The 27,855-nt window shown below is 38.0% G+C and overlaps 1 protein-coding gene across 2 annotated transcripts; it reads right to left on the reverse strand.

Annotated features, from left to right (window-relative positions):
* Positions 1-27,503, reverse strand: LOC117413984 (calcipressin-3-like). 2 transcript variants are annotated; one of them, XM_034906324.2, is made up of 5 exons: positions 27,297-27,503; positions 26,206-26,468; positions 5,511-5,684; positions 5,070-5,241; positions 1-4,006 (listed from the first exon to the last, which is right to left on the reverse strand). In XM_034906324.2, the coding sequence occupies exons 2-5, from the start codon at positions 26,410-26,412 to the stop codon at positions 3,840-3,842; spliced, it is 720 nt and encodes a 239-aa protein (XP_034762215.2). In that variant the 5' UTR covers positions 26,413-26,468; positions 27,297-27,503; the 3' UTR covers positions 1-3,839. The 2 variants fall into 2 exon arrangements, with proteins under 2 accessions (XP_034762215.2, XP_058855397.1); XM_058999414.1 differs by lacking the exons at positions 26,206-26,468; positions 27,297-27,503 and adding an exon at positions 18,696-18,981.
* Between the last annotated feature and the right edge of the window lie 352 nt (positions 27,504-27,855).

Genomic DNA, 27,855 nt, shown 5'->3' on the forward strand with positions numbered 1-27,855 from the left:
TTTAAGAATATTTCTTTATATAACTCTATGTGAAACGAATTACATTCATACTTCTACACTAAAAACAAGCCAGTAACAGGTCAGGTAAAACAAACCCTGAAAATTATTAAACACAATACATTAAATACAGAGAGAACCATAAATTATTGCTTGATTGCCACATTGTTAAAACAACTACAGTACAAGAAGACACAGAATTCATTTCCCAATGAAACAATACAAGGGTGACAATTTTGACCTTTTTGTACACTGCAAAAATGTACAAAAAAAACAAAAAAAAACAAACTGGGTGCATTTCCAGGACTAAGGGGTTATAAGCGGGGCTCCCAATCAAATACAAATCTATTGATGTTCTTGACCCACGGAAACCCATTTCTGATATTAAAAGTTGCTTATTTTAAAACGTATTGAGGGTCTTCTTAATGCAGAGCACAAAATGAGCCGGCAAAAGCTTCACAGCATACCCCACTGGCAGTTCGACTTGCTACAGTAGGTATTAATATACAGTTTACAGACAATTTACACTGGGGTCCTTTGTGCCACTATTTCACATACTTAATACAACACAATGGACCGTATTGAAATAGCATTAGAACGCAGGTGAACAAATAAGCCTGGAAAGCATTAGCTTGCACTTGTAGTGCATTAGAATGAGAGTTTATAGTGTAAAACACACACGCTTATCGTTTTATTACAATAGCAGATAGTATTTTATTAATGCATTTCTTTATTTCTGTTTGTTTTTATGCAGTGCCATGACAATGACCATCTTCTACAAGTTATGACAATACAACTCTGGAAACAATAGTTGGTATTAGTATTTTAAATACGAGCACTGAAATAGGTTTTGGAAAAGTTTGCAATATCAAGCCATGCAATGGGTTAAAAAAAATATGACATTTATTAAAACGTCCTAGTGCCTTCTCGAAGCACTAAACATTGAATCACTACTATGTGTTATAAAATTGTATTTACAGTTGGTAAGTATACATATGAACAGGTCATACAGTAGCTAAAGAAATCACAGGTTGACATTATGAAGAACAAGTGGTATATCTTTACCAAACATTACATTTACTAGCAGTTCACAAAATGCTTTTGTTTTTTTTTTTTAGAAAAGATAAAAGGTTTATTAAGCTGTTTGCAGTCTTATTTTTTTACAGTATCAATAGATATAGATTATATGTGCTGAAATTACATATGTAATAGATGATACAGATGAAGCGCACCAGTGACGTGAAATACCTGCACAGAAAAGCTATTAAAATATTAACATACTGTATTTTGCCTGATAATAAAGGATTGCCTCTACTGTTAGAGATCTTTCTAAGCTTTACTGAAAAAAAAAAATCACCTCATTTCTGTAATGCTTGACTTTGACATCTCAATTGCCCGTATCTTGGTCAAATATTTAAAATGAACAAATTAAAAAAAAAAAAATGATATGGATGTGTGAATAACAAATATCAGAACAATGATGTTTATTTTGCAAAAATAAACATCATTGTTGACACAGCACAGGGGGAACAGCTACGGTACCTGATAACGTTGTTCTAAACGCAACACCACACTCAAATTTCAGTTTATTGACTGGTAGAAAATGCACCCAGTTTCTAAAGACCCCAAATGCCAAGCATTAAAATACTAGATAGACATGATCTGACAACATGCTTGCTCAGCACACATCCTTTGACAATTTACATGTGAACAAGGTGCTTTGAGGCCCATAGTTCAAAGCGAAGCTCACGTTAGCTAATGTAGTATGTGCAAACACAGACACACGTTTTGTTTTGGAGCGTGGTTACATTACCCCACATATAGTAACCCCCCTGCCCCACAAACTAAAGCTACAGTACACATGTCCTACATAACAATACCACAAATTCAAAACACCAATCCCAACACATTTACACGTTGGTATTGATATTTGTAATACAATTCTCACACATCTAGGCTGGTGAAAGCAAAGGCTATAAGGTGTTTTGTCCAAGAAATAATAATAATAAAAATAAATAAAAAATCGAAATTCTAAAATAAAATGTTTTTTCACATATCAGAGCTTATGAGGTTAAATAACCACTTGGAGATATAGTTGCAGAACTTTAGGATTAAGTAACAACTTGCGTTTCATGCCGATTTCATCTTTTTGTATTGATCACCTCAAAATCAATATATAAGAACAGGGTTTCAAATTCCCCTTTTGAATTTAACAATTGGAACATACAGATGTTATTTATCTTTGTAACCTACTTTATTAATTACAGTGACAAATCGATAAGCATATAAAGATGTTTTTGTTTTTTTTGACAGCGCTACCCTTATTTTACAGTGAATTTCTGATATACATTTTTTTGTTATGTTTATTAATGATGCAAAAAGGACTTCTAATTTTGACTGTACAGTGGTTTTCTGTTTGTCTGTTGTAGCTGGTCAGAAACAATCAAGGGTTTGTTCTGGAACAGAATTAGAAACATGCTATACAGACTGCAACGTAGGGGATTTGGAACAGAAAAGGAAATCGATAAAGTCATTTATGAAAGTATCTGACATCCAATATTTAGCTTCAAAACACTTCATGGTGTTATCAATCTCATTCTGAATGGTTCATTTTGTAATTACATTTTTTTAATGTATTGAGAAGGGATACATAAGTAAATAGTCTCTTATCGTAGTTCTGGCAATACTAAAAGCACTAGATGGCGCAGAGGCTTTAATATAAAGAAGCTCTGGCTGATCTAGCCCGTGTAACATGTGTCTATGGCAGGCAACTAAAACCGATGAGCAGCTCCTGAACTGAATTGAATAATTGCAATACGAACCACTCGTATAAAAAAAGGGTAAAGGACATTGTATTTAAAAGCATTACATAATAATTCAGATTTTAAGATGAACTGACATTCATTTCTTTTTGTACCTTTAATATTTGTCCCGTCTGCCTCTCTTTTTCAGTATCCCTTTCACGCCAACACATTTTTCAGAATATATACAACAGTATGTGATGACTGTGCAGTTTACATTCAGGGGTGAACACCATAAACCAGCCTGAATAAAAAAAAAAAAAAAAAAAAAAAAAAAAAAAGGAAATAAACACACAAATCGCCATGACTTCAGCCGACATCCTAATTCAGCAAACTTATGTTTTAAAAACTTATTTTTTCATTTTTCTTCGATTTCTTTTTCTTCATCTCTGGCTGATGAACATCAGAACCAGGTGAGATTGACAAAAGCTCCACTCTGTTTCTCTCTGTCCCTGCAGACATTCATAAAAACAAGACGTTTTATCGTATGGAGCCCATCCCAGCAAAACAGCGAATTTTACATTTACAGGTGCCGGCTGTAGACATGTACTATTGGTGACCATCTTCATTTCAAGACATGCATGCTAACCTTAAAACTATTATGTACAACAATTCCCATAGTTTAAGGTTTTGAACTTTCTTTAAGATACACATACAGTGTTATATAAAGCACTGTGTCCTTGAGATTTTGCAATACTACAGGACAGCTAATATGCAGAAGTGCAACAGACCTTTGCTGTTACATCTCTAGGCCTGTGGTTTGAGTTACGGTACCAAGCTAATGATACTGGTTCTTAAAACAAAACAAACAAAAAAAAGAGAAAAACAAAAAACAAAACAAAAAAAAACTAGAAACCACGGTGCTTTAAATGAGCAGATGAGGTGAGCCTGGCATTCTGGAATGCACCAGTCTCTGTGAACATGCCCCTTCAATGCAAATTCTGCACCTGTATAAATTCCACCTGCGCAGGTCTGGTATATGTACCTGCTATCTTACCAAAGTAACTTAGCCTAAATGAAATCCTCAACAGAGTCCTAGATTTAATCGAACAGCTGCGGGGGTGCCTCCGGGCGTCTTGTCTGAACAATCTTCTGTTTGGGTGCTTTAGCTTCTTCCTCCTCCTCCTCCTCCTCGGCTTCACTCTCGCACACGTGCACCACGACACTGGGGGTGGATTCAGTCCCTGCATGAAGCTCGTACTTCTCTCCTGAGAGGCAAAGAGATCAAATTAATTAGAAGCTCCTGACAGCAGGCACACACACTTTAGTGCAAACAAGCTACAGGACTGGGTAGTTTGTTATGCACATGGCATCGCTGACAATATAAGCCTTCATGGACCTAGAGGATATATAATAGATGACTAGGGTACAGACTTTTCTACAGGAGGTGCTAATCATGTAATTACTCCTTCACTGTAGTCTGATAGTAATTCAATTTCAGGGAATTTCTGAAGGTTTTATTTTTTTCACAAAACAATTCAACTTTACGTTTATTCCCCCATTATCGTGTTCAAAAAATTGTTTTTAGAATGAAGATTATCTTGCACTGCCAGTCTTTAAAAGGTGAGGGATGCATTCTGAACGGAAGAAATTAATTCATACTGCAATAATCCTTGCGAAAGACAGAACTTATCATATTCACCGATGTCTGCTGGCCGCTGTGGTTAGCTGTGTTTAATGAAAAAGCGATTGTATCAGGGTTGCCAAGGAAACGAGAGGAGAAAGACCTTTGTGAACATCTTTCCCACATTGCTGGCATTCTAAAATAAATGAGTTTTTGGAGCCTTTCAAAGCATGTAATATCACCAGCAAACAGCAGAAGGCGCTAAGTCCACTTTATTGAAACAGATGCAAATTATTTTTTTACACAACAACACACCGAGTTCAGTATGCGAGTCAATATTCTAAAATAGCACAGCAGTTTTAATTTTGAGATGTTTCAATAGATATAATGTAATAACAGTGATGTACTGTAATTGAATACCGTTAAGGCACTGCTCTGTGCATTTATTTATTCATTTTATCCAGCAAGATCAATGGAGTTTTACTTTGCAAACTACAGAGAGTGGGTCTCATTAGTCTCTTTGATGTCTGGTATTTCCAAAAGGTTAAACCGAGCAGTAGCATTTTTTTTAAGCTCCTGGTTGGGCAGTCACATAGTCAATGTCCTCAGCACCGATATACTTTAATGAAAATATGATATGATTTCTGAATGCAAAGTTGGGAGGTCTGGGTGTTGCTCAGGGTTACAAACACAGGGACTGTACCGACCTGGGCCCAGTTTGGCGACAGCACACAGCAAGTCGTAGTTGATGACTGGTGTTAATTCTTCGCTTTGGCTCCAGCCCACAGGAGGGGAACCAGGGGGAGAGATGAGAAACTGTTTCATGGGCTGAGGCGGGGCCAGGTACGATTTGTCTGTGTCTTCACTGACATTCTGTACCTAAATAAGGAATCAAGGTGCACTGTGTTACTGCGCTGTACAATGCTGAGTACTGTATGACCAGTCATATAATGGATAAAGCAGAAACTAACCCACACCTTCCATTTCCTGTACCCTAACACTGTACACAGCACGAGGGTAGCTAGATCAGGCTTTTTTCAAACGCATTTGTTTTTATATGTACAGTATTCTGTGAGCTACAGCTCAATACCACATTTGAATCCATTTTCCGTTTGTATTTCTTTTTGCATGAACACCAGTGACCATACCTGTGCAAAGTAGAGTTTTAATTGGTTCCCGTTGAACTCCGTTTCGTGAAGTTCTATCCTTGCTCTTGCTGCTGCCTCTGGGTTGCTGAAGTTTATCCGCACTCTTCTGAAGCTTTTAAACAACTGGAACGTGGCGTGCTCATCGTAAATCCTGAACAGGGCCTCAAATCTTTCCTGGAAAAAAAATTACCTAAAATCAGCAGTACTCAAATCGGATTATCTGAAGCCTGAATTTGGCAGGAGGCAAATATCCCTAATTTATATCGGTACTCGTAATATTTTAAACAGCTGTAATACTGAAACAGAAAATACATTTCAGTCAAATACAGTGGGAGCATCACCTATCGTAATTATAATCCTTTTACAAATATATGAAGAATGTATGCGTGTTACATGAAGGTTGTGCATTTTATGCAAGGTGTAAAACTATTCTGTATGGTATATAGCGGGCTATACAAGGTCTAAAGGCTGAGCAGTCATGTGCATTATACAGTACACAGGGTACACATTATTATTGTGTATTATTTATTTCTTAGCAGATGCCCTTACCCAGCCATTATATTCATAGAAGAAAAAACAAACAAACAAACAAAAAAAAAAAAACACTGTACGCATTTTTCGAAACCAGAAATGACCAATCTGTCCACTGACAGGAGATGGATTTGGAATTTGTATCAATTGTTATAGATGGCTTAAAATGTACATACATAAATGGTTTCCAAAACTATTGATTTATGTCAAGCCATAACAAATAACTTGATTATCAACAGCAATCTCAAAGGTCAGCATCCTACAGTACTGCATGGTACACCTAAATATATATTAAAAAAATGCTGCAGTTTCCCTTAAACATCCTCCACTAACATTACCCTAAATAAAACTCCATGGGGTTTGTTTGATTCTCCTATTGCCTTCTGCAAACAGTATCAGAATGCAGTCCACTTTTAATCCCCTAAAGGTTGTTTCCGCAAGCTGCTTGCAACTTCACTCGCTCGGTTTGCGAGCCCAGGTTACATGTTCTTCCCACACAGTGCAGTTGTTGTTCTATTGATAACACACACACACTTTGTTTTGCTTGTCAGCTGTGTGACATTGCCCTGTTTAATGGGCAGGTCAAGGAAGATTTTCAAACGGTGGGATGATGTCATCTGAGTTTCTACTGCCAACAATTAAAGCACCTGTGGTACGCTGACTAGCATAGAGAGGCTGTAGCCAGCGGGGAGTTAGAGGAGCAGTCCAGTTTACAAGCGACTAATGCAGTTCAATTTAGATGGAACAAAATGCAGAGTCTGGCTCGTTTTTGCAGGTTCATCATTTACGGTCCTAGACTTTAATGCGGATAACGTGTTAAATACTTTTTTTTATAACAAATCCTGAAATGGAAATGTTCTTCAATAAAAGACCAGAATGCTGTTTTTAATGTAGTAGGTAAAAGTGCCCAGAAAAAGTCTGCAAGGCAATAGAAGAATGCAAGAAACAGGAATTTAATTTCAAATTAATTGAAGGGAAAACTTCAGCTTTAAAAAGATGTTTTTTTTTTTGTATAATGTACTAAGTGTACCATATAGAACAGTAGGTTGTTAAATGGCCAGACGTCTGTACTTTTCCCAGCGCAACTGAAAAAGGTGTTGTTTTGCATTTTAAATTTACATTTTGGAGTAACTATGTAGTAAAATAAAACCCAAAAGGCTACTGTATATGGTATTTTCCATAAACTGTATAAAAAAAAAAGAATAAATCAGTTTTTATTAACAAAAAAAGCCCCCAGAAACAAAGCTAGTAAATCTAAAGCATCCAAGATAACTAATTACTGTAGTTCATTAGCCATTTCATTCCGGGAGAGTCTGCAATCAAGGAAATGAAGCCCCATACTTTGGAAACAAAATATATGCAGCTGAAAAACAAAACAGCAAACCTAAATTATTAAAAGGCCATGGATCCCATTCAGAATAACATGACACCAGGAGGGATCCCAAGACTGATCAACAAATGATCAAGTGTCAAAACAGGAATGCATCTTTTCAAAACAGGAATGCATCTTTTCAAAACAGGAATGCATTATTCGAATGCAAAACATTACGCGGCTGCTGGTGGGCATCTCACAGTAGAACTGGCTTCTGAATGATTTATTTTCGATTAACTCTTTCTATCTTGTTTTGAATTTCCTTTCAGCACCAAGTATCTTTGGAAAAGGACAACCCTACTGCAGTAAAACAAAAATAAAAAGTGATGCTGTTTTGGGGAAACAGTTTTGTATATATAGCATCATCTTAGGAATTAGGGCATTAGTTTAATTGTTCTTAATGTGGTGTGTAGGTTTAACATGAGGAAGTCTCATGTGGGTTACTGGGGGTTAAGGACCATCACACTTACATAGAAGTGTCCAGAACTGGGTGTCGCTTTTACATCAGAAGTAATCGTGTGGTCAAGTGACTGCCGAACAGAATAGTTTTATGCTGTATTTGTGGTTTGACCAGTACTGTACAGCTGCTAGTGTGTACCTTGAGATACAACAGCATGTTGTGGAGTGGGAGGCTGTGCAGTGTGCAATCACCTGTGTATTTAGCAGAGTTAAGTTGTAGTTACGGACATTTTAAAACCACATGGCATGACAACCAAATCGCTCCCCCTCCCCACCGAGATTTGCCACAATGGTGTCATAAGGCTGTGTGCGATTGACCCAAAAGGACAAGTATGCTTTCGAAAAGAAAAAACAATGCTAGTGTTTCAAAACTACTACAAGGTATAAAAACCACAAAGATGCAAATAACCCAATTGTACACCACATATCTTTTAGTTTCCTCATTACTGATAATGCAAATATTTTTGGGAAAAAAAAAGCATGTTGTAATGCAAATGCAAAGTGTTGCAGATATACATAGCAGCAGGTCTTTCACTTACTGGGATTGACAAAAGGAACGACTAGAATGGTTTATTTAGAAAAATAAATCTATATTACAAAGCAGTCTGTAACCCAAATACTAGCTAGCCCTAAATGGCTTATTATTGCAATGCCCTTGCTTTTATGGTTCATTGCACATATTTTGCAAATTACTTTTCGGGACCTCCAGTGACACTCAGCTTTTTTTGCTCTTTTGTTACTTGCTAAAGTTTCCGCACCATCTATGACCTAGCAATTTCACATGCCTGGGAGAAAAGAGCAATGGTTTGGAGTTTAACCACTGCTGGTACAGTACAGCAGAACTTTAAAGCACTCTGCAGTGTGAAATCCCTGCAGAGAGCTAAAAAGAATATATTATTACAGATCCAGTGGCATCATCTTACCTCCCAGAGTCCCACAGCTTTCAATTCACACAGCACCTTCCCCACAATTCTATCATACACTGATTACATTGACCCCAGGGCTGCTAGAGACGAAGACTTGTCAGAATCAGATGAAAACACCGATACAGACAGTGAGGTACTGTAAGCAACGTGAGCAAATGTGACAGTAGAAACTCGTCACGGATTGCTGTCAGAAGTGGCATTTTGTAAAATGTGTGTGTTTGTGTGTGTGTGGTATGTTTTCTGACGCATTGCCTAATCAAGTCTCTAACCTCACTCATCTGAAGCATGCACAGAAATATAAATAGATTGAATCCCATTAAAACAATTGGCAATATTATAATTCTGGACACAATCTTTGAAAACAGGCCAATGTATTTTTTTTTTTTTTAAATGCTCCGTCATGCACAGCACAATATATGAGCTATCTGGGTCAGCAAGCCAAGCACAAACAGTACTTCTGAAAGAGAAATGACACAATTACTTCAGAGTGCTTTCTGTCATTCCCACTGGGGTTTAGGCTGAATTAGTTACACGCCGCTGTTTAGCCTGCAGGTGGAAAAAAAAATGCTCTCATTAAATTTTGTTTCACGACATCACAGTTTATTAACTAATTCCACTAATTCTCATGCTGATATGGTTTAGAGAGGAGCAGCCCAAGGTTGAAAACCTTTACTGTAAAAGAGCATTTCTATTTGACTTGTATGTATTTGTATTTGAAAGGTTAGTTAAATACTAAAGCTTTGTTGCTTTGCAGTTTGGGGGTGAATCCATAAAGTGACCCAGTGAAGGGAGCCATACAGCTACTGGCACAACTAAAGCCTTCCAATTTTTCCATTTTCTTTTTTTTTTTTTTTTACTTTTGGTAATTTAACACAATAGCAGATGTTTACTTATTTATGCCATCTTCCTTAACTGTGACTTCCTGAACGAAGGGTCGTGTTACCGAAACAGATAAGCCCTGCTCTGACCTAGCGAAGAAACATCTTCAATTGTTACCTTTTTAGACTTTATAAAGAAGTTACACTGTATTGATCTATGTACAGGCACTGTATTACTCACTGGGACATGTTTTAAGACGGCGATCTCAATTTTAATTCTCTTCACTATGGTGAATCTACACCGAGGTGTCAAGTATACTTTTGTTTGTAAAATACAAAACGTCAGGAAGTGACCTTTTTGAATAATTTATAAACGTTTTTATCTCTCATTTGAATAGAACATAAAAAAAACTTAAAAGGAGCAGAGGTCATTCGGGTCATCGTTACCTGTCCGGTTCCTAGTAGCTGGTTGATCTCATACACTCACCACTGTGTAAAACATTGTCTCCTATCCACGGTTTTAAATCTGCTGATACTCAGCTTCCTCTGGTGCTGTTCTTTATTATGCAGTTAAAGTATTGACCTCGGTTGACTTTATCCATTTCTTTTAGGAAACATCCATCCAGTCTCCTCTAAACCTTTCTTGTTCCCAGCTAAACAGATTCAGTTTGCTCAATCTTCATTATTCGTACCTTTTTCCCCCGGGGGATTAGTCTGATTGCTATCCACTGGACCCTCTCCAAAGCCACAATGTCCTCTTTGTAATTCCAGAGACAATAACTGAACACAGCAGCATTCCCAGCAATGCATTATACAATCTCACCATCCCTATGATTTCTACACTTTTGACTCTTATAGTCTTTTAATTGCTGTGACCGCCATGCAACACTTTACATTTAATACCAATACATTTCATGTACTCTCTTTCAGCCCAGTTCTGCATGTGGTCTAAATCTCCTTGGACACGTTGACGACTCCCCCCATCTTTGTATCCTACAGTAGCACTGCAATTGTAGTTATGTTACTAACAGAATGGTTCTCAGTCTGCAATTCCAATGGAATAATTACTGTACGTAAATGACGGTAAAGCTACTGTGCACTGTGGTGGGGTGGAAATATATGTAATAAGGGCTGAAATACAGTGCTACTTTTAGAATACTTAAATGTATTTAACAAATATTGGACACGACAGCTGTACAAATATTTAACTTTTGTATAAAAAAAACAGATATCAGAGAATCTATTTTGTGGTGCTTTGTAATGACTAATAATGACACATTCAGTTCCACACAAGGACCCTACCATCTAAACCGTACAATTCCTGTTTTTCATTCGTCACAAAAGCATACAGCCTGCTTTGCTAGGTTTGCCCAGCTGGAGACTTTGCACAGCCTTAGGAGTGATTAAAAAGGTTTTACCCCTACACCAAAGCTAGTTAGACCAAGTGTAGAGATTACAAATTCAGGTGTCTGTTTAAGCTGATTGGAAAGCCTGGAATAGCTTGAACTGCTAGGTTGGGCAGGAGTACATATTTGGTTTACTGGGCTATGGTTTTGATTATTTACAGTATCATAATCCCCATGAGAAACCCATGTGGGTGAATCAGCAGGGGGAGGTTTTCCACTGATTCGCTTCTCTCAGGCACTGATGGGATTAATGAAGGATTTCAAAAGAGAGACAATGTCCCATTATAGGAAAGGAAAAAAAAGTCATGAGAATGCTTATTCACTGAGCCGTGGTTTCATGTAGGACGGACATGGAATGGAAATGTGTATTTAATCCCCAGAAATCTATCCTCATGCTAAGGGACAATGTATGCTTAGCAGACAAAAGATCAGTTATTGTATGTGGTATCTAATGGTTACATGATTCTGAGAGGTATACTGATGGAGGCTATAAAGTGCTGTAAACTTATAAGTCAACAGGATGTGATGACAAACAGAAAAAGCTACAAATACTAAACAAGGAGAATACATTCTGTTGCTCCAGTAATTAATCAAGTTTTCTCTGGATCCGAACCCACCTGGCATTACAAGAGCCTGCAGAATCCTAGTTGGCAGCTCCTTCTGAGTACTTGGTTCCAGATTCCGCAACTCAAAAAGGAACCGGCAACTAGGATTCTATAGGATTAGATAATGCAAGGTGGATTCGGTATTGGAGAAAAATAACTCAGAACCCCGCATAATGACTGTAAACTCCTGGGATCAGACTGGACAAAGTTGACAATTCAGGATGCAGAATGAATTATATGGAGAATGGAGCAGACCCTATAGTGTTGGACATGCTTTATGACATCTATGGCAAACTAGCACAGCACTGTAGGTTACTGATGATGGTACAGCCCATTGTCTAACACAGTTATGCAATTATCAAGAACAATGATGTGCATTTTCATAAGAAATAGGTTTCAAAATTGTATGCAGTAAAAAGATATGCAACTAAGAGGAATACACTAAGTTGGAGCAGCATGTCACCCTCTCTGCTGCTTAACTTAACTGTAAGCTGTCCAGAAACAGCAGGGAGAGAGACTACAGTAAGCCCCTCTCGTGCAACAAGGGAAAAGAAAGAGGATTGCTTTGCACCCAATTATTCTCATCGTTTCCCTTTTTAGAACTACTTCACTGGTTTAGTTTTTATTGTTGTGATGGGTAAAACATTAAAATCGATGACACAGGATAAACAGGATAAGAAGGTAGGCGTTTGAGCCGAGGGGCACATATCCATGTACGATTGGGTATCGTGCACAGCAGTCACCATACTTTTGGAAAGCTTCAGTGCATGTTCTTGCCGGGATCATAACGGGGAGAGCACATTGAGAAGTGTTAAGTTCATTTTATAAACAGTTAGCACAGATATTCCTTCCCCGTGCATCCCTTTGGAATACACAGTACTAGGAATAACCCAGTGTATGGTAAACAAACAGCTAATGAGTGGAAACTGGTTGTGTTTGTGTGTCCCATGACTACTGGGACTTGAGAGTTCCCAATGAAAACTAAATCCATAATGCTGACTTTTACGACATGTAAAAAAATAAATAAAAATTGGATACATAAAAATGAAAAGGGTACTATTTAGCCAAAATATATTGTATTAGGCCTAATTTATCTGCAAGGAAGGGGCTTGTTACCAGGAGGTTCCCGGTTCAATCCCAGCTCAGCCACTGACTCACTGTGTGGGACCCTGAGCAAGTCACTTAACCTCCTTGTGCTCCGTCCTTCGGATGATACGTAAAACCGAGGTCCTATTGTACGTGGCTCTGCAGCAGCAGTTGTGATGCACAGTTCACCCCCTTGTCTCTGCAAGTCGCTTTGTATAAAAGCGTCTGCTGAATGACGAATTATTAATACTGGAAGCCAAACGCTTCTTACTAGACGGGAATGTGACTCAGACCAGTCGTGAGATGATTTGCTCTGTCAGTTAGACAATGCCACTATAATGCTTTCTATTTTGGTCCTGTACTATCAGTAACTCCCGCATTATGTAAAAGACAGATTAAATTCATTGAATCAGGCGATTTGATTTATTACAGAAAATGAAATCCGCTGCCGCAGTTATTGCAGAGAAAAAAGAAAAAAAAATGAACCAGATTAGAAATAACTCTGAATGAAAGGAAGGAACACAAAATGGGGGAATAAGTTTAACAGAGCCCTTGAAACATTTCCAACACAACAAATACAGCAGGAAGGTGGTCAGCAATAAAACAGGGACTGCGCCATATGCCAGGCAAGCAAAGCCCCAGAGTGGACCTGCCTCCGTTATAAAAATACATACACGCCATGGGAGATGCACTGAATTCAGTGCAGAAGGGTTTTAGTTTATGTAATCCCTATTGATATGGTTGCAAGCTGCCCTATGTCCCTGTGCTTATAATATGCACACTGTACTCCATGCCTTGTCACTATCACAGAGGTTACCAGCTAGCTGTCAGCAAACCTGCCTATAAAAGTGCTTTGAAATGTCCTGTCCAATCCCATACAATATGGTTACTGTATAAGAGTGATTTGGACCTTATTTCATTCCAATCAGGGAAATCCCTATAAATCAGAACAACAATGAGCTGTTTTGCAGGTGCAAGAACACACTTGGCTGTGCCTCTACCTCCCAAAGCACCTGATACACCGATTCTCCTTCTAATGAATTATTGCTTACTTATTTATAAGTTAAAACAAAGTCATATAATACCATTTTTCAATGCAGTATTTATGAAGGAATTGACATAAAGGCCAAACCTGTGTTTCACTTCAGGTGAAAGTACTGAACAGTACCTGCACTACAGTATGGCTCAATTAAAATGATTACATCTATAATATTTACTTTATGTTGCTAGATCAAGGTCCTGTTTTGGAAAGTTTTTTTATTCTGGGTATTTTTTCTTTTCTTTAGTTTACTGTCTTTATATGCAGAGAACTGCTGTTGGGGGAACTGAAAACATTGTTTTCTTGAATTATTGATCACCTTTTTAATTACTACAGCAAATAAAAAATAATGCAGTTTAAGAGTGGTGGCATTTTGATCTGCCACTGCCACTGTTTAGATCATTAGATCACAAATTATCATGAATTAGAATCCTCATAGAATGCTGGGTACTAAAATAAGCAATCTAACTGGTTACTTCAAAGTTCTTTAATTCTCTCAAGAGTGAGATCATGCAAACAAACAAACATGGGTAAAATAGTTTGAAATAAATAAATAAATAAATAAATAAATAAATAAATAAATATAATTAATTTACTTAATATATGACAGTTTATAAAATCACAACAAAGGCCTTGGCCCGGGTGATTTAAAATTTGTCTGGGGTCATGTGTATGATTATTATTGTTATTTAGCGTTTAAGAGAATCTGCACACATACTGTATGTGCCAGTCGTTACCGTTTTCAAACATGCGCCCGTAATAATGACCTTGTAATACTCCTCCCTTACAGTACCCCGCTCATCCTCAAATTCATTTTCCACCACGGCAGAACTGAAAAGTGTTTTAATTAGGAATCAGCAGTGCTTGCCCCTGATGAGGATCGTTATCTGTAAGACCAAATAAAAATTACATTTCACTGTCCCTGGGGAACCTGTAGAATTAGCACCTAGGAGTCCAGATGAAATAATTAAACAGTCTCGATTGAATCTTAAAGGAGCAGTGCGTCACACCACCTTGCACATTGTTCATACCCCCTGCTGCAGGAAGTTCAGGAAGATGTTTAGTTCACAGAGTGGCCACGAAACGTCAAGGAGGGAGGCAGTCTGTGTGCCTGCAGTTTACATTAGGTCATGTAAACCAGGGCTTCTCAAACTCGGTCCTGGGGACCCCCTGTGGCTGCTGCTCTCAATTACTTAACTAGACCCTTAACTGAACTGATAATTTGCTTAATTAGACCTTTTTACTTGTTTTCAGCTCTTAAACAATTGCAGTTCAAGTTACTTATCAAATGTTACAGATAACTTGAAAATATGCAACTGTTCAAGAGCTGGACCGAGTTTGAGAAGTCCTGATGTAAACATACCGGTAAGTCAACAATATCCAGTAGGCAGTGCATAGAAGGTAAAGCTAAAATGTTGCATAAGATTATTACGGTAAACTACTTGGGTGCTAACTACTATTACCAAACTGGACCACACAATTAGGCTACATGCTGAACAAATAGCAACCTTTTATTATTGTTTAAACAAGAGGTTCTATTTATACAGTAATTTCCATGACACCAACGCGTGATCTTATTATACAATGGGCTTAGGTCAGCATTACTGCTCTCTGTGGTAATATAAATAGAGCTCAGAACAAATATGGTTATGCAATAATAAAATGCCCAATTTAGTTTGTATTAATAGCAGGACCTAAATTTGGATCGTTGAAAAAGGTTGCTAAAATATGGCTTTAAATCACATCACGTCAGCATAAATTTACAGCTAATGTGCCAACACTAATGATAATTACTGTACAGCGTCTGTAAAATTGCCTGTGTGCCTGTGTACTGTAGATAACACATGTGTACTGTAGATACTGTACCTAACACCCAGTAACTGCCAACATCATCTGAACAAAGCAGACTTGAAAATAACATTTAACCCAAATTATAGGCAGCTGAAGTTCACATCTGCAGTTATTTTCCAATTGATTACGCCTACCCTCTTACTTCAGAGGAACACATGGTCTCGTTGACCAAGACTCGGTATCAGCACGAGTAGGTATTGTTTCCACAACCCTGAGTCGAGCTACAGGGCTGATCAAGCTGAAAGCGCAATACAGAATCATTTACTAAGAGGTTATTTTAAAACCCTGGTGTCTTATGTTAAAGCATGTGCTAAATCAAATCACTTTTCTGCCTATTTACATGGAAAACACACAGTAGGGTAGGCTATGAGATCCTGAGGAACCTTGAAAAATACAATCCGGAACAGTTTTTTTTTTTAAAGCTGCTACAGAACAGAGGATAATAATACAGCACGGAATATGTATGAAAATAAACCGCAGTGCTATTTATATGATAATCAATAAGAGACAGAAAATCAAACGCACTTTTCCCCTCCTGCCATTTCCCTACTGTTGGGTTTTTATTACAGCATCCTTCTTATGGCACCATTACCAAGTGCTCTTTAATAGCACTGCATTGGTTCTAATGTACAGAAATAGCATCTCCGTGGTATATTTTGACATGCGGTAGGGTGTGAATCCATACTCACAAGTGCAGTAGTTGCTACAGTACCATTCCAATGCTGCTGTACAGTCTTTGTTCCATATCTCTGCTCATGGCTCTGCTGATCTGTCCAGAGACAACATCCACACTTCTACACATAAACCTAGATCTACAGTTTCCTTAATCCACTATTTCACCCCAAAGGTTTAGCTTCATCCTAACCTCAAAGGCATAATCAGATTCCAAAACTGATATTCATCAGTCATGACCAAAATACTGTTCTCTATAAAACAGATGCTATTCAAAGTGTGGGTGCCCCCATAGCATTTAGTAATGACAGCAGCTCTGCTAGGGCCTGGTATACACAAAATAAATGGTCCAACTTCTGAGTAGCATGTTTATATGTAAGTGGTCCACGAACAAGCTTGTTACAGTAGCAGCTAAACCAATTCACTCACATCAATAGAGATTAGGGTCAAAGAAGCCTTTCAGAAAAAGCATGAGGCAAGTGACCTTGGCTACCAGTTACCAGCTACCAGTTACAGTACCAGCTACCAGCTAAGCGTAATTTGTCACAAGGCCAGAATCTGAAGTACTGTAGCACTGTTTCTGAGATCCATAATTCTCTGACCCACCGCCTCAAGGATTTGGCCGAGTGGCCTTCTTCAGTGTAAGGCTAATGGTTGCAATTGTCCATTAAAAGCAGGAATCGGGTGTACTGTACGAATACTAACACACCAGAACACAAAGAATGTAGCTGTCTCCTCAGAGTGGGAGCTTGTTCGCAAGTTGGCTGACAGTATGTCAATGACTGCTGATTTGTATTGAACGTAATAGAATCCGACAACGTATGGCTTCTTATTCACTTTCTCTGACATGCTGCAGATTTTCCTTTTCCTAAAATGTCTTCTGCTTACCTTAAGACAATCTTTATTAAATAGGTTTGAGCCTGAACACAGCCATTCAGAAATCCCTATCTAACTCAAGAGTTGCGTTTCACAATTCTGAATGAAAAGACTCTGACGTCTAAAGGTTTTGTCATACACCTGTGTTTAATGTGCCATTCGAGAAAAGTGCATTCATGTTTACTGGTTCGTTGTTTATTGGCTGGTTAAAAATACCTGCTATTATTGACCACTCAATATGCTCTATGTACAAAACAACATGCACCTTGCACATACAAAACCGTGTGTAACCTCAGCTGTAAAAAGACAGTTTAATCACTGAACGTGCATAATGTAATGATCTTCCAATCACCACCGATGCCAAAAGACTAATTCTCCCCTCTCTGGCACAAAACAAACAGCCACTCCTTCAAACCAGGACGCCCTACATACAAACCTGGCTATTGTGACATCTCTGAGTACATAACTAGACACTGTCAAACAATGACATCACCAACCCCTGAAATGGTTGCAATTTTAACCAAGAGTTTACTGTTTGCACACTAAAGAGATCATGTAAATAGCAATTACTTCAGTTTTAATGAAAACAGCATTTACAGAGAACAAAAGGCAGACGCATTTTTTGCTAAAACATTTTAAAGCTCCTGAATAAACACACACTAATCAAATGTTGTTTTTCATCTAATTAAAATTAATTCAGCTCACCAAACCATTTGAATGCAGTAACTCAAAATGTCAGATACAAACTGCATTTTAACTCATGTAACCCATGCATATTTTCTGCATGGATATGCATTCAATATCCTCTGTGAACTGACTATATTAACACATTATTACATTTATTGTACTGTATCAAATTACTGCAAAAGCACACAGCTTAATTTGCACAGTTTACCTTACTGCAGCAGCTCTTATAATGCCATGCATCGTCTGCAGTGGCAGATTGGAATGAGCGGTTTGTCTTCTGTGGAGAATTCTTTCCTTGGTAATGCTAACACAATACCATGCAGTACAGTACAGTGTGACTGTGAATTTGTGGGAAGAGTATCTCAGAAAATTTAGCAAGAGCTAGGTAACAATGGTGAGGGCTTCAGCAGCAAGCTGCAGGGACAGGCATCTGCAGTGCATCAAAATAACTACGGGCACTTTCATTTCCCACAGCTTACTGCTTCTGTTTTAAGAAAATAAACCTGGATGAGCTTCTATAACACAGGTGACAGGATAGTCTATCTTGCTTCATTTTCTTATACTGCATAGGCTTAAATGTAACTGTGCATTTAATAAAAGATAGATTAAAAGGTTTGTAAAATTATATATTTCCATGTTCTACGTAAGGTATTAAAATAAATCCATTATGCATTTTCAGCAAGACCTGTCTATACCTTAGCCTCCCTATGCTGTGTATTTGCATATTCCATTAGTCTGAATACCAGACTACAACATTGTGTTACTACACAGCTAAAAGGCAGACCTCAGTTACACTGGAAAACAGAATAAACTGCATAATAAACGATGAAAAAAAAACACCCAGCGCTAAACTGTACCTGCATGTTATCTGATGTAAACACCTCCATATCAACCTCACAGACGATCAGTGTCAGCAGCTCCAGTTTCATATTAAGAGCTGGCATTCCTTTTCACAGCCAGAAATAAAAAGTCGATCTGAAAGTCGACAGCAAATGCTTTACTGACAGGTGTTTTTCCCCCTTTTTTTTTCCGCTGGTGCTTTTCAGGCTGCTAACCAACACAAAGGTATCTGATACGCTGCTGTGATTCTGCTCAGTCCTGCCTCTGTTTTCTGCATCGACAGTGCAGTGCACTCACCCTGTGATTCAGTGTTCTGTGAAGCACATGCAAAAGCAGCACACAGACGCACCAGCCAGGGATCATTCAAACCTAGCGCTGACGTCAATGAGCCTGCTAATGCGCTGCACTGCTGTAGGCTGCTGCTGCTGCCTGTAGCTTTGGAGCTTGCATTGGAATATGGTCTATTGCAGACACTGAAAAATGAAGTGCTCTGTCTGTATTTTAAAGATTAAAAGACTTTGTAAGATATACACAGTAGGTTCATTCACAGAACACACAGTCAAAGAGTGTTAATCTTAACGGTCTGAATTAGACAGATATTACAAATCTCCAACAATAAATGTAAAGGAATGGAGATTTTGATATGAATACACAAAGCAAACCGACATTTCTTTGCAGGTAAAACAGTATGCATTTTTGATACTGACTTATTTCCTCTACCAGACCAACAGAATTGTTTTAGAATCTGAAGTTGCTAAACTAACCCAGTATATTGATTCCTGATAAGAGACTACCGGGCCATTCTGTGCACTTAAATGCATGGAAATACCTCTGGGCAGTATTCTGCATTTGAGGGGAAATGTCGTTTCAAAATGCGTACTGATGCAGCCCTTAACCACAGAATGTGGATTTTAGTAATGCATTGTTATTAACTTTACATTTATTTACTGTATTTGCAACTGCCGGAGATTTGTAAAACAGCTTTGTCCGCATATTGCTAACATTGGGGGGTGGTTTTCTGTCTCAAGCTGAAATCCAGGCTGTTTTATCAGCCTGTCTGATAATGTTACGCTGTAGCTTTTATCAATGGTTTGGAAAGGAACAGCTTCACCCAGGTAATGAACAGATGAACAGCCTTTTAGTGAATGCACAAAAATGAAGCTACAGAACATCTTTATCAATCCATGCCAAAAGATTTGCCAACATCCAATTATCTTTAATAATGCAAATCAATGAAACAACAAATCAGCCATCTTACAGGCTTTCTTGGTTGACACAAAACCTCAGAAACGGGCCGTTAAGATAAAGCAGAGGGCTGGGCGATTACTGTAACAAGAAATGTAAACGTTCTTTATCTCGTATCACACAGCTCCTTTTTTCAAAAGTTTTAATGAAGATATGCACTGAAAAAAAAAAATTGTTTATAGTACTGTATAATTAAAAAATGTTAATTAGATTTGCCTGAATCACAGAGACTACAGAGTTGCTTAGTAACCCAGCCGAGCCGAGGAGCCAACAGATTACTTCCATTTACAGACTGCGGCATATTTTACCTTGAACGGTAAATAAACTCTAATTTATGTTCTGTATCCACACTCATCATATCTTGCAGCACAAACAAAAGAGCCCAGGATTATAATTAGAATGAACACTGGGTGGGTTATTTTAAATATATAATAGACAAATATTACAGTATATTGCTGATCTACAAAAAAAAAAAAAAAAAAAAAAAAAAACTTTCAAGGCCCCAAAGGTCTCTTCTTCAGGTGAACTTAGGTCTTGAAAGCTTGTGATTAATTATTGTTTAGTTAGTCCAATAAAAGGTATCGCCTCTCCTTCTCTTTGTCCATCATCTCTGGACTGATATGGCTACTATTTCATCTATCAACAAAAAAAAAAGACGAAATGGAATTAACACTGTTGATCAGTTTCTAATTGCAATACAACTCTGATTATTTTTCTTCACCTTCGTATTTGATTGTCAGACAGTAATTCTCTCAGGGTCCTAATGCTAAAACATAGACTATATAAATGTACAATATATACAGGGGTTGACCGTAGCGTTGCTAATTGGGTGAAGGGCTACCATGGGTGGCCAGGACAGTATTGTTTCAGTCTGCATAATGTTCTTCAGGAAAAATGTGGGACCCTTCCTTGATGATCACATCCTCCTGTAACTTATTTCAGGGTAGAAATCTGTAGCAAAGTCTGTTCTTCAAAATGGCCCCAACACTCACCTCTTTTGAGTGTCTGTAACACTAACGATCCGAAGCACTTTAGCCGTCTGTTACCTATCAGATCTGCTGTCTGGACCACTGTGTGAGACCACTGTGTGAGACACTTGCTAGGAACAGGAATATGCAGCTTTTACATATTACAGAAATGCCCAGAGATGAGGGACAGTTCCTTTTAATAGTACAGAGCGTACAGAATCCAGATGAGCCTCTCTAACTGTGCAACAATATCAATATGTTCCCTTTGTGCAGATCTGTGTAGTAATAGCTGGCATCAACAATCACAAAAACAACTCAATCACAGTAAACACCCAGCGGGAGAAGGGAATCAAAGAGTTTTCTACTGTACATACTGAACTCCTTGATGGATTCCCATGATAAACTCCATCCGTCTGTTTTAATCCACGCATTGGCAAACAGCAGAGTTACTGCACGGCTATCCACGGCACTCTCGGTGGTTCCCTTGACTGTTCTTTAACTGCTGTTCTGGAAATCACTAGGGGTTTAACAATAAACTATAGGCACGATTCGATCTTTACACATCACAATGTGCAGGCTACAATTCAATACTTATCACGAGTCATGTGATGGTCCTCACTGACTTAAGATAAAATGATTGTTAATGAGGGGATATTGGGTTATACAGAAAATTAGGACTATTCAGTGTGTATTTTTGACAAGTGCCCAAATACCATAATAAATCACGCTCCATTTAGAAAAATGTGTTGCTATTGATCTAGTCAAGTAAGTATTTCTGATTCGCTATTAAACACTATCCCCCCCCCCCCAGGGTCCCTGTTGGAAAGTTGTGCAGTGTCATATATGATAACTTGCTTTCCCTCTGCAATTTAATATAGCTTTTAAAAAAGATCAGATACAATGAGTACATTGAAAGTTATCACGTCAACAGGTTTCATGGTGTTTTAATTAAGAAATCAAGTCAACATACAAGAAATACTTTCCTCTAAAAGGCTGATGAATTATTATGGTATTTATAGTCAAAATTATTATTATTATTATTTATTTCTTAGCAGACGCCCTTATCCAGGGCGACTTACAATCGCAAGCAAACGCAAATTCTACATTGAATAGTTCCAGGCAAAAACTTGAAATATAAAGATGAAACATATATTCATGCCAACAATATATTTGTAGAATTCAATAAAACATTTTTAAAAAGTTGTTATCTACTCTAAACTTATCACACTGAAATTTCCCAGCAATCTCACAGCCCAGCATGGGGTCTGTCAAAATGCAATGTGTTTCATCTTCTGTTCCATCTGCAGCACTTGACATGTTTTTGCAAGTAAGGATTAATTTATTCATCTCCCAAGAGCCTATTGAGCTGTGTAATGATTAATATGTACCACAAAAAATAACGACCAGATCACAAGGCAGGCATGTGTAATGAAGCATCAAGAATCATGAACAACACAAAACATATCTTTTTTGTTTTAACTCTGTAGTTTTTTAAAAAGATTTGCTTTCATGAATACAATCAAACCTGATATCCATGAAGCTGGATTACAGGCACATGATCCAACTACAGTGCAGAAGTTTCCTGAATTTCCTGATGCAAGATAACAAAGCATTGTGAATACCAGGGGTCTTATTAAACAGTGCTTGGAAAAGAGACGATTCATTTCAAACAGTTCAGAAAGCGCGTCGTAAACTGCAAACTTGTTTTAAATAAACAAAACAGCTCTTTTAAATCAGAACCGTCAAGTCATTTGCATGTCGTGCAAAGATCTGACTTCTGTAATTATTTATAGATTGTCAAGCAAGTTGTTTTACAGGGCCAACATTATAGGATAAAACCGTTTATGGATAAACAAAAGCTCTCAAGACAGCTCCATGATATATACAGTACAGTATTACAGAACAACCCTTGTAAACATCTACCATAATAAAAGCATGGTAAAGCATAGGTAAGCATGGTAAAGGATAGCAACGGTATGGTAAAGCATATTCATAAACATGGCAAACCAGGGTAAACTATGGTAAATGCATACTGTAGTATTTGTATAACTATGGGAAAAGAGTGGTAAAACGACAACAGTACTGTGGTAAACTTTTATAAGAGAACCAACAAAACCAACTGTTTGACAAAAGGTTTGAACTGGTACATATAGGGCGGTAAACGTGCTATTGTATAAAGCGTCAGGATCCTAAAATCAATGCTAAGTGTTGAACAAGAAATCCATATGCAGTATGTTTCTAATTAAGGATGTGTTTTTTTTTTTTTTTTTAATATATATATATATATATATATAATGTGTTTTATTTTTATGCTGCAGCCACAGCAAGTAAATACACACTGAGATTAAACAGCAACAAAATAATATGAACACCCGTCTTAACACTGTCAATATGGTGTAAGCCCATCATGACAAGCCTGTAAATGTGAAAAGATTTACTGTAGGTCATCAGATAAGTACATAGTTTCAGTCTTTTTTTCAGATCCAGTATGCCCGTTCTTTCATTTGCTCCCCTAACCATTTGCTCCATTTAGAACGAGGCTCGTCTGATGGGAGAATACAAAACCTGTTTCCGCAAGACTAGCAACAAACACGTTTCCCATAAGGAAAAATGCATCTCTTGTGCCATTGTGGCTCTGTTACATAAATGCACTAGATACTGCTTTAACTGGGTTAACCAATTAGGCCATTACAATGTACTGTACCCAAAGTTAGGAACTAATAAACAGTCCCCAATGTTGCTGTACTTCCAACATACAGGATGGGACTGAATGTTGATCAGACAATGTACATACTTTTTAGTGCATGCATTCTATTGAGATAATAATACTTTACCCTCAAGATAGATGCACACTACTAGTTAGATGCACACTTATGACATACTAAATCTAAAATGTTATGAATAGATATTTATGTTGTTTCTCCCTTCTGCACATAGTTATAATAATGTATAATGTAAAGTAGAAGGTATCTTTCTGCCTTACAAACAATGTCGGCAACACGTGTATCTGTCATGAAGAATAAAAATAACGCACACAGGTCTCACGATCATGAAAAAGTAGGTCAGCATGACCTACAACAACAGCATCTAGAACAGCAGACACTACTACAATACAAGCCCATGCATGCTTTCATTAGGCTCTCTGAAACAGCTCAGACAATCAGCTGTAAGTTACTGTGAAAAAAATTGGGCCTGCATCACCATGATACAGCATGCGGAGTAACATCTTGTAAGAGATATCCATGCAAATTGGTTCTCAAGATGTAGCCTTGAACAGCTCAGTCAGTTCCACTGAACGGCAGGTCACCGTGACTGCATTTACTGACGATTCATTGGATTTTGATGATAGAAGTCAATCAGGAGTCAGTGGGTCTTTACACCATGGGATCATAAAAGAGCGGGGGGGTGGAAGAGGTGAACACACAACCCCCCCCCCCCCCAAAAAAAAACAAAACGTTTTATTTATTTCAAAGTGAACATCAGCTAACAAGTTGCAGTCTGTAGTTTCTTCATGTACACTCGGCTAGACTGAATCAGACAGACCAAGTCATGCTACAATCACTGCCTGCAGTTACTGGCATCAGCCAAGAGCAGAACAGCGCTCAATTCTAGCCTTCCCTGGACTGGACAGACTTCATTATGGTCAAGGAATCAAAACAAGAGTCACAAAATAACTGATTATTTCTAGTGCAGGATTGTTCTATTAAGAAATCAATAAAAACAAAAGTCATCTTAGTAGGTACTTGACCACTTGGTACAGAGACAGGGCTAATGTACAATTTTGCACAGGGTATATGAAATATAAAATCACAATTATGATCAGATCTTTGTACTTAATAATATCATCATCATGTTGTTGTAACCCTAATAAGCTAATTTAATAAAATCCTGTATAATATAAGAGCAGTGTTTACTTAAAGAACAGTTCACCCACAGCAAGAGAGCTGCAGCAATGCGTCGGACAGCTTCACATAGCTGCTGCAGTTGTCATAATCTAGGCCATTCTATTTATAAAGCTGGACACCAGGCAAGCACGTTAACCCATGAAAACTTGCAGGCTACTGCAGTTTAAAAGCCCCAGGTACTGAATCTGTTTCACAGAACAATTGTGTTGTGCAAGAACAGAACGACATTCAAGCTTAAAGTAGTGTAAGATCAGTGCTAATCATGGTCTGTGAAGCTAGCTGTCAGTTTCTTATGCTGAAGAATACTTTAAAAACAAATGGGCCTGGATACACACTGAAAGCATTATGAGCAGCTACGGTAAGTTAGCAATGGCCTGTAATGCCCAAATGAGGAGAGAGCCTAATATTGGTATTTAATGAAAATATAGAATGTGCATGAATTTATTGAATACGTTTATTTCTGGTAGTGTAAACTGTTCTGCAGGGGCAAAAAAAAAAAAAAAAAAAAAAAAGGTTATTTAACCTTTATTTTTTGTATTTTGCTTAAAAGAGTAAATCTAAGGACTCAGTGAATCTAAAAGCCGGGCATTAGTATTATTAATAATTATTAATTTGTCATTTAGCAGACGCTTTTATCCAAAACGACTTACAGAGACTAGGGGGTGAATTATGCATCACAAATGCTGCTGCAGTGGATCTCAGTTTTACGTCTCATCCGAAGGACAGTAAAGGCAAATTTAGAGAAAGATGATAATAACTTAGTATTAGAGCATCAGAACTCTGAACCATTTCAAATATTTGCAAACACCATAACATTGTAAGGGGAATGTAAATTTAAAAAGCAATGCCATTTAAAGATACTTGCTCTTTAAGTTAGAATTACACTGCAGTGGAACACAGCTTAATTCCAGTAAGGGCTGGTGGAAATATAAAGTATTTTACATGGTCAGGTTGCATTCGATGTCTTTGCAGAGGGGGGGCAGAAGCTTTTATACCAGCGGAGGTTCAAAACCACAAACAAAAACAAAACAAAACACTGATGATATTGATCATCTAAACTCGCGCATGGACTGCACTCCAGTGTCAGATCACACACACCTTAGAAGCGTCCCCCTCTGAGGTAACAACAGCACAAAGCACCACACACAAAAACATTGTCATAGTATGCTCTGCCAATTTGCAGGTAGGCTAGTCATTTAAGTTGCTGACAGCACATGCCCAGAGAACATGCTTCATCTGGCCACTAGAATTTAGTTTAGAATTAAGAATCATATTTTCCCTCCCCAACCCGCGGGAGCACAAAGCCCAAGCCAAGCCAAGCCAAGCCAAGCCAAGCCAAGCCAAGCAACTCAGCCTAAAAAACTCAGGATCGTTTGATTCACCCCACGCCACACAGATGAGCCACTCACCCGATGCTGTTCGTCTTCGAATGCTGCTTCGTGAACACTGCAGGCGAACAGGGAGGTTGGCAGGTCACTGAGGTCCATCATCTCTTCCAGGTCTCCGTCATTCTCTCCGAAGACCATCTCCTCCTCCTCCTCCTCCTCCTCCTCCTGGTCACTGTTGTAGGAGTCGGACTGGCCGTTGCTCCAGGACTTCACACTGTCCCTCAGCATCGTGGGGCGGGAGGGGGGAGTGCTGGGGAGTACACTACAACAGTGTAAAGGCTCAGCTGAAGAACAGAAAGAATAGAACACTTGGGAACGGGCGACTCATTTTGAAATGTTTTCATTTGTTGATGTTATAAACGAGCATTATGTTTTGAGGGTACTGTACGTACCGTTTTAAACAGCTGTAGATTTCAGAATTTTTCCAAGCGCGCAAAACAGCGGCTTCTAGCGGTAGGCAAAAGACGGTGCGAGTGGAATTAGATTATCAAAAAAAAAAAAAAAGGAATCAAATAAAAATAAAATGTTTTAGTATGTTCTTCTTTCAAAGAAGAACATACTAAAACAACCTAAAACCAAACATATTACAATGCAACAATGTACGGTTTTTGGTCCTTAATTCTGGTACTAATGAGACAATACGACCTTTGCATATTTGCAATTTTGCTTTGTTGTAGGAATAATAATACTAATAATAAGCACCGTTATTTTACGTTTGTATGTAGATATTTAACAATAACCTGTTAATAATATCATAGTCATAGGCGTAATGTTAAAAATGCACATGGATATTAATAGAACAAATACATTAATACAGGTATCTGCAACATTACAATAAACATATTAGTCATAAAGACACGGTCAATATTACTAGAAATAGAGATATGACAACAAAGAAAATAAAAACAGCAACAAATGATTTCCTGGCTGTCTCATCACTTACACTGCCAATGTCAAAACGGCAAGGACGCGTTTCTGATCTTAAACGTATACATACAATAAAAAATAAAAAATACTCGTAAACGATATATTTTCTCATCTCTATTTAACAGCAAAGTAGCAATAGAAAGCAATATGCAACACGTAAATATTGCATTGTCTACAGTACTCACCACAATAATTATATCAATGAGACAAATGTCTTAATTAGTTTTTATTATAATGCAGAACATGCAAGTTAGGGATAGATTTGCTCCTACTGTCACGCAATGTAAGATTAAAATACGTCATCAGCTAAAACTTAAATTGCATTACTATTTCCCCTTGGAACATCGGTTTTCATGTGACAATTTGGGTTGCATCTACACCCTACATTTGTACAGAATAGACCGGGGTTCTGACCAATCCCCGAACGAGTTTTTTCGCGTATTGCCCAATGAGCGCGGTGGTAGGCTGGTTCTTTGCTGCAAGCTTGGTCGCGATCGCTCAGTAAACACACAGTTCACCTGGGAGATTGTCCCTGCCTGTCGTTAATCTCGTGTTATAAATTTAAGCGCCACCTGCTGACCAGAAAAGAGAATGACAAGCGACCCAGCCAGTAGCTGTGCTGTATGTATTAACCCATTAAGTGTCATTGTCCTGATTTGAGGACAGGCTACTGGTAACCAACGTAATAAGGAAATAATTTGCTGATAAAAAATACTGTTTCATGAATATAGCATACTCTGTGCA

The sequence above is a fragment of the Acipenser ruthenus genome, chromosome 25 (assembly GCF_902713425.1).
Source record: "Acipenser ruthenus chromosome 25, fAciRut3.2 maternal haplotype, whole genome shotgun sequence".
Lineage (NCBI taxonomy): Eukaryota > Metazoa > Chordata > Actinopteri > Acipenseriformes > Acipenseridae > Acipenser > Acipenser ruthenus.

Coding starts and splice junctions, on each gene's coding strand:
- LOC117413984 (XM_034906324.2), bottom strand. CDS start 26,412: ATGCTGAGGGACAGTGTGAAGTCCTGGAGCAACGGCCAGTCCGACTCC. Junction 5,685..26,205: donor TCGAAGACGAACAGCATCGG/GTGAGTGGCTCA, acceptor TTTTTTTTCCAG/GAAAGATTTGAGGCCCTGTT. Junction 5,242..5,510: donor TAAAACTCTACTTTGCACAG/GTATGGTCACTG, acceptor TTCCTTATTTAG/GTACAGAATGTCAGTGAAGA.